Genomic DNA, 7,944 nt, shown 5'->3' with positions numbered 1-7,944 from the left:
TTTGTGTAGCACCGTACATAGAGTAGTGTAATTAGGACCGATCTTCATAACTGATTACGTAATTAGGACTGATCTTAACTTCAGTTTCGGATCCAAAATAAATAAAATACACTAACTGAAACTCCTTCTCCTGCATCTGGACAGTTTCCATGTGGTGGACGGTACACTTGGGCTTTCTCTTCAGAAGAGCCGGGGTTCAAGTCCCAGAAAGAGCGACGCCATTTTTATTTCCCATCAATTCTCGTTTGGGTTGGGGGGAAGAACGTCAGCACATCCGTGGGGCAAAGAAAGGGGTGGGGTTGAGATTGGTTCAAATGGCTCTGAGCACTATGGGACTTAACTTCTGAGGTCATCAGTCCCCTAGAACTTAGAACTACTTAAACCTAACAAACTAACCTAAGGACATCACAACACATCCATGCCCGAGGCAGGATTCGAACCTGCGACCGTAGCGGTCGCGCGATTCCAGACTGTAGCGCCTAGAACCGCTCGGACACCCCGGCCGGTATTGAGATTTGGGGTGAGGGGTAATTAATTGATCGATTTAATTAATCTGTGTATAATTTGATACTAAAATTGGGGTAGGAGTCCCAGTACTGTACTAGTGACAGCGAGAGGAGGAAAAATGAAATTATGACATACACTGACGAAAAGGAAATCGCAAGATCAAAAATTTATTAATGTATAGTAACAAAATTTAGGGAATAAATTTGTCTATGTAACAGATTTAAGTTAGTAACGTTGCAAACTCACAGGTTAATGTCAGCCCGAGGTATGCCGTTAGAAGTGTGAAATGCTGCTAGATTAATAACCAACCGGTGTAACGGCCAAAATGTTGAATGCAAGTATGTAGACGTGCATGCTTTGTGTTGTACAAATGACGGGTGTATGTTTGTGGGATGGGGTTCCATGCCTGTTGCATTTGGTCGGTCAATACAGGGACGCAGTCACACGCCAGCAGTAAATGTAATGTAACTGCAAATAGCTGTCGATAGGTTTACAATGTTTGGAAGTAAGTGCATCACCGACATCATCCATAAAAGCTGTTTCGGTTGTCAGGCTGCAGCATTTAGAGTTTGTTACGACGAAGTACGGATTGTGGTTTTATGTAAGTGATACAAAAGAATGTGGTGAGAACTATATGTAGTACAAGACATTACAAATGTAAGTAATGTTATTGCACTGTAAATCTGGTCACGTTAATGTGAATCATGGAATGCTTTATTTATGCATGACGATCTATGCAGACAAGTGATGCTCTTCTACGATGGTGCATTTCAGGTGCTTGATTATGGCTCGCGGCCGAAATTAGCTAATAGCACCATTTTAACGAAGCACAATACAGCCTACAACGGACAATATATTCTTTCATTAAACTCTTACAGGCTATGGAACTCTACGGAAGCACCTTCTTCAGTTGTTTGTTTGTGTGATTAGTAGATTATAGAGATATATCCAGATGAATATGACAAAGAAAATAAACAATGCAGTAGGCCACGAGTATTTATTGAGATTTTATGCGGAGAAGCAGCAGACGTCGTCGTAGCGAGGCTCGCAGGTGTCCAGTCATCCACCCACGCTGGCACTCAAGAGGTACCAGTACTTAACGACGAGGTACTCGGAGAGCAGCCTCAGCCCTGCGGACACACCGGGACGCAAGTATCGCCGTTCCTGTTCGCCAATCATTCTCACGACAAGTTTCGCAACTAACAGCGGAAACGATTTGTTGAAAGTCCTTGTAACTTAACAACACATCACATACGTATACACGGTGAGTAAAGTAAGGCGCAACACGTGTTTCATTCTGAACGGTTCAAGATACAGAGAACATGTATCGGAAAAATCACAGTATGCAGAGTCGTGTTAATTTTGATGCATTTTTAATCTTTTAAATTCTTTTATCAACCGAAACAGTGAAACAAGATTTTTTTTTTATGGAACAATATACTTCGTTCACCGTTTTATGAATTGATCCAACGTTTGTTAGTGTTGGCGTTGAAGTGTTTCGCCAAGGTTTCCGAGAAATGTGCTCGAATTGGAAGGCAAGCCGGCCTAAATTGGCTAAGGCGGTGTGGACTCCGCCAAATGGGATTCTCATGCCAGGCTCCGTCGCTATACGAAGTCTTTCTATTCGTTACTTGTTTCCACAAAAGCTTTTCACGTGAGTACGTACACGCACTTGATATAATTTCCTAAGAGCTTTTTGATACAATAGAAATTACCACACAGCTCCATTTACGAACATCGTAACTGACCTGCTTCAGCGTCGTGTAAAGTAGCGCCAAAAGGAAATGCGTTATGTCTTAGTTAGTAGGGTAGTCCTGTTATATGCAACGAAGTTAAATGTCATGTGGCTAGGGCCTCCCGTCGGGTAGACCGGTTGCCTGGTGCAAGTGTTTTGAGTGAAGCCACTTCGGCGACTTGCGCGTCAATTGCGGATGAGATGATGATAGCACAACACCCAGTCCATGAACGTAGAAAATCTCCTACTCAGCCGGGACTCGAACCCAGGGCTCTTTGTACGGCATTCCGTCACGCTAACCACTCAGATACGGGGGTGGACATCGTTATATTACTGCATAAAACGACCGGCTTGCCTTTCAGTTTGAGCACCTCCGTGGAACATTCCAACGCCAACATTATAAAGCGTCGTATCATTATACTCGTCTTTAGGAGCTTTTGATTGCCCTAAAAAGTATATCATTCAGTTAAAAAAAATTACAGCAGTATCCTCGGTTGATAAGAGTTAAGAAGACTGAACACACGACAAAATCACAAAATCACGTTCCCCTCTGCATACCATAATTCGCCAAAACCTTTGTTTCGGTATATTGAATATAAAAGAAATGACCAAGGGTTTTAAATTATACGTACTCAGCCTATATATCAGAGTTGTCTATTTCTATTAATTATACTGTGTTTAAACGTTATGTTCATGTGATTATTTACTATAGATTACACTATGTGTTCAAAAGTATCCGGACACCTGGCTGAAAATGACTTAAAAGCTCGTGGCGCACTCCATCTTAGCCTTGATGACAGCTCCCATTCTCGCATTCACACGTTCAATCAGGTGTCGGAAGGTTTATTGGGAAATGGCACCCCATTCTTCATGGAGTGCTGCACTGAGAAGTATCGACGTCGGTCGGCGAGGCGCGGCACGAAGCTGGCGTTCCAAAACGTCCCAAGATGTTGTATAAGATTCAGGTGACGCTTTTGTGCAGGCCAGTTCATTACAGGGATATTATTGCCGTGTAACCACTCCGCCACAGGCCGTGCATTATGAACAGGTGCTCGATCGTGTTAAAAGATGCAATCGCCATCCCCGAATTACTCTTCAACATTGGGAAGTAACCCCCCACCCCCACCCCCCCACCCCCACCCCCCATCCCCAACAAAAACACCATAACACCATAACACCACCGCCTCCGAATTTTACTGTTGGCATTAAACACGCTGGCAGATTATGTTCACCAGGCATTCACTGTACCCCACATCCTGCCATCGGATCGCCACATTGTGTACCGTGATTCGTCACTTCACACAGCGTTTTTCCACTGTTAAATCGTCCATTGTTTACGCTCCTTACACCAAGTGAGGCTTCGTTTGGCATTTACCAGCGTGATGTGTGGCTTATGAGCAGCCGCTCGACCATGAAATCAAAGTTTTCTCACCTCCCCCCTAGCTTTCATAGGACTTGCAGTGGATCCTGATGCAATTTGGAATTGCTGTGTGATAGTCTGGATAGAAGACTGCCTATCACACATTACGACTCTCTTCAACTGTCGGCGGTCTCTGTCAGCCAACAGACGAGATCGACCTGTATTCTTGTGTGCTGTACATGTCCCTTCACGTTTCATCTTCACTATCACATTGGAAACAGTGTACCTAGTCCACTTCACTGTCATATTGGAAAAGTGGACCTAGGGATGTTTAGGAGTGTGGAAATCTCGCGTACACGCGTATGACACAGGTGCCATCCAATCACCTGACCACGTTCGAAGTTCATGAGTTCCGCGGAGCTCCCCATTCTGCTCTTTCGCGATGTCTAATGACTACTGGTGCCGCTGATATAGAATACCGTGCAGTAGGTGTCAACACAATGCCCCTAATATGATAAACGTATGTTTTTGTGGGTGTCCGGATACTTTTGATTACATGGTGTACATGTCTTCTTAAGTATATTAATTACTGTACTGTAAAGAAAACATAAAAACTTTATAATTTAAGTTGTATACAAGTTGCTCTTTCCCTGAGGGTAAAATACCATTAGATTTTGAACGGGGTCGTCTACAGCGACTTGGGGGCACAGGGAGAGCGTAGGCATTCACTGTTTGGTCACCATCAAACACAGACCGTTTCGAACGGTTACAGTGGTACGAAGCATGAAAGCCCGACTGGCACGATTAAAATTTTCTCTGTTGGAAGAATGTTGAGGCAAGCAGGCAATACTGAAGCTCACTCCTCGATCTGGTAATGACAGTCGACAAGTATGTAATACGGTGTGAATGCTACGAGTTAGAAACTACCGAATTGTCTTGACTTGGTGGTATGGTTTACTTTGAGCGATATGAAGGTGCTGCAATCTGCTGATTGGAAATTGGACAGGTTTTTTTACCTGCAATATGGCAAGATTATTCACCGCTCCTTTTCGTTTTGTAAAGAGGGATCCGCTGTTTTCCTTTTTCCTTGTCGTGTTTGAGGAGGGCAGTGCATGTATTCATTGCAGTGCAGCTGTAGTCTCTGAAAGCGTTGTATTCCAATTAATCTTGCCTATCCTGCGTCTAGAGCGCTCCCTTTGATAGTAATGCCAGTTTTAATTATATTTGCAGTAAACTGAACAATATTTTGTTGTCATTATAATGATTTGGATCATACAATTTCGTTGTGGCCATTAAGTTCTGTTCTTTAGTGTTAAGATTGAACCACAACAGCGGTAACTTTCAGTGACTTCTTGTGTATAAGTTTCTTACACTTCGCTATTTCTCGTACACTTGCATGTAGGTTATATTGCAATGCCTAGGCCGTGACTGATTCTCACTTTGCTTCGAAGAAGACGGATATTAGGGCATTGAAACATGTAGGGTGGGCCGATGACGTTACAATTAAAATGTCCTCTAACATAGGACACGGGCGACCCCAGGGGAACTTGCAGTCTGAAGTTTGCTCTTAGCAATTTCGTGTACCTCTCTAACAGTATTTTTACGGGCCCTTCCTTCCTTCTTAGTGTATGTTCCGTCCCATTCCTTTCCCTTCTCTTTATTATATTCAAGTCTTTTCTCTACCTCTCCTTTCAGTGCCTCCTCATTTTTCACCCGATTCATACAATCTGTTCTTTCCATCGTCTGCTATGTGCACGTCTCAGAAGCCTCCAGAGTTGCTCTACGTTTCATCCTCATTGCCTGCGTTTCAGCATCATACAGGATAGGACAAGACTCCACAACAAATATTTTAGGAGTCTTTTTCTCAAATATTAGTACTTGTTGCAACACAAAACTCTCATTTTCTTTCTAAATGGCTCTTTTGCCGTTGCTGTCCTGAATTTAATTTCTGTGTTGGAATTGCAGTTAATTTCAACCTAGCTTTCTAGGTGTTTAAAGCTTTACACGTACTCCGATATTTCTCCATTCAGCATTATGCTTACCATTTTATTTCCTTCTAATACCACTAGTTTCGTTTTCATTTTATTGATTTTCCTTCCGCAATTGTTTCGTTTAGCTTCATTTGTATTCTTGATCATCTGTTTCTACAATCAACATGTCTGTAAACCTAAAACACCACATACGTGTTCCTCCAGTTTTTACCTGCTTGTGACCTAATGTCACATTTCCTAAGTACAATTCTAAAAGGGTACGAGACAGACAGCAGCCCAGCCTTTCTAGTTTCGTCCAGATGACTCTTTCTCTCACTTTGAAATACAATAAGTGTAAACGTCGTCTCCGTCATTGTAGTTTCAAGTTTATTCCAAGCCTTATTAGCAGATGCCTTTTTCAAGTCTGCAAAACGGATACTTAGGTCTCTTCTGTTTTCAGTATACTACTCTTACAAAATTCAAAAGTGCGCTGTAGCATCTCTTGCGTTTGTGTTCCCTCTAACACCAAACTAGAGCAATGTACGTCTACCAAAATCCGAACAAACTCGTTGGGCTTCCCGTATCTAGTCGGTATGCATTCGACGCCAAGCGCTATCTAATATGCTCCAAAACGCGGCACATAAAAGGAGGATTTTTCCGGTGCTCATACCTCAGATTCCGTATGTGCAACAGAAGTAGGGCCAAGTCACCTAAGGATCGTCTTATTTTAACCATCCTACAGTACAGGGTCGAAATATGAATACTACACACTTCCTCGAGATGAGGAAAGTGGAGCAAACGGGTTGGTTCTTTCTGCATTTGATGTGGTCTACGGTGTGATGGGACTTATGTAGGGACCATATTTCTTTTACTATATTCTTGCCATCACCAGCTGACCAAATCCCAGCTGAGGATTCCAAGACTGCTATGCACAACAAATGGCTGAAATTTTTAAGTTATATTCGTAAAATCCCGATCTCGAACAACTATGAAAATTTTTTTCTTATCTTTATCTGTTTCAGAGTTAGACATTTAGTTACCCTACTTCTACACGTAGAATAAGCGTGTAAAATTCAATAGCGGAGATATATATATATATATATATATATATATATATATATATATATATATATATATGTGTGTGTGTGTGTGTGTGTGTGTGTGTGTGTGTGTGTGTGTGTGTGTGTGTAATGCTGTAAAGTGTCTACGTAATCATCTGGAAACCCCATCTTACGTGCTCAAGCACATCCAATGTTTATTTGTATTTATTTATTTATTTTTTTTTCACGTGAGATCCGGTCTGCGGTGTAAAATTAATTTTGCGTTATTTAAATTTCATGTAAGTAAACTATCTGAAGTTTACTTAGAATTATATTTGTTTTAAAATGAGTTACATACCCTGCCGCAGCAGAGGAAAAAATGCGAATATGTTACGTTTACTTAAAAGACTTCGATTAAAAATTAGGGTAGCAGTCACCTCATACAATCATTAAAAATTTTGCCATTAGTTTTGGCATGCCAACATATTAGCACTTTTTGTGCTGAGAGGGAAGAAGACAGTGGCAGTGGCAAAGAGACGGAACATTAATAAATACTGGAAGATAGTGGAGAGTGGCTTGTGTTATAGAAAGAGCGAAGTAGACAATGGCAGTGTAAGAGAAATAGATGGAAACAGTGGTAGTGGGACATAGTTGACAGTGAAAAAAACAGTGCTAGGAAAGTAATGAAGGAGACAGTGCCAGGGAGCGAGCAATAAAGAGAAGGAGAGAGTGGAAGTGGGTGAGAGAAAGTGATAATGAGACACAGAGTATATGACAACCGCAACGAGGAAGAGAGAGATCGTGACAGTGAGAGGAGAAGAATGAATAACAGCAGTAAGAGGGAACAAGAGAGATACTTTGAAAGGGAGAAGACAGTAGTAGTAGGACGAAAAGAAGGCGACCTTGGCTGTGAGAACATAGCCAGTGACAACTGGCGAGCCACAAACATATAATGACAATGAGTCGCGCCGAACGAGTGAGCGAGAAAAGGCAACTGGGAGGACGTGGGTGTGAGATACTTACAGCGAGTGACTTGGACGTGAGCGATTGCAGTTAGGGGAACTATTGCAGTTAGGGGAGCTTTTGGGAGCCTGAAGCGAGTTGTATGTTTAAAAAAAAGTCCGTGTATGTTCGTATGCCAAAATTGTTGGGAAAATTTTTAAAGGTGCTGAGGAAGGTAGAATGAGTCAACTGGTACCCCACTTTTTAGACGGAGTGCTTTAAATAAATAAGAACAGAATCTCATTGTTTGTGCTCCGATAGCACACTTTTTCGCTGGTCACCTGTTACTGAGGGGCTGGATAGGTTGTTCAGTGAACGTTTTCACTTTTG

General features: G+C 42.1%; 1 protein-coding gene across 1 annotated transcript in view; it reads right to left on the bottom strand.

Annotated features, from left to right (window-relative positions):
- Positions 1-1,503: 1,503 nt before the first annotated feature.
- The window catches only part of LOC126285426 (uncharacterized), a 28,138-nt gene continuing 21,697 nt past the window's right edge, over positions 1,504-7,944 (bottom strand). The window contains exon 5 of the mRNA XM_049984794.1: positions 1,504-1,637. Within this exon, the coding sequence (XP_049840751.1) occupies positions 1,567-1,637 (71 nt within the window). The 3' untranslated portion in view covers positions 1,504-1,566. The remainder of the gene's footprint in view (positions 1,638-7,944) is intronic.

The sequence above is a fragment of the Schistocerca gregaria genome, chromosome 8 (assembly GCF_023897955.1).
Source record: "Schistocerca gregaria isolate iqSchGreg1 chromosome 8, iqSchGreg1.2, whole genome shotgun sequence".
NCBI lineage: Eukaryota > Metazoa > Arthropoda > Insecta > Orthoptera > Acrididae > Schistocerca > Schistocerca gregaria.
Note: the sequence above shows the minus strand (reverse complement) of the source record. Positions and strands in the feature narration are given on the sequence as shown.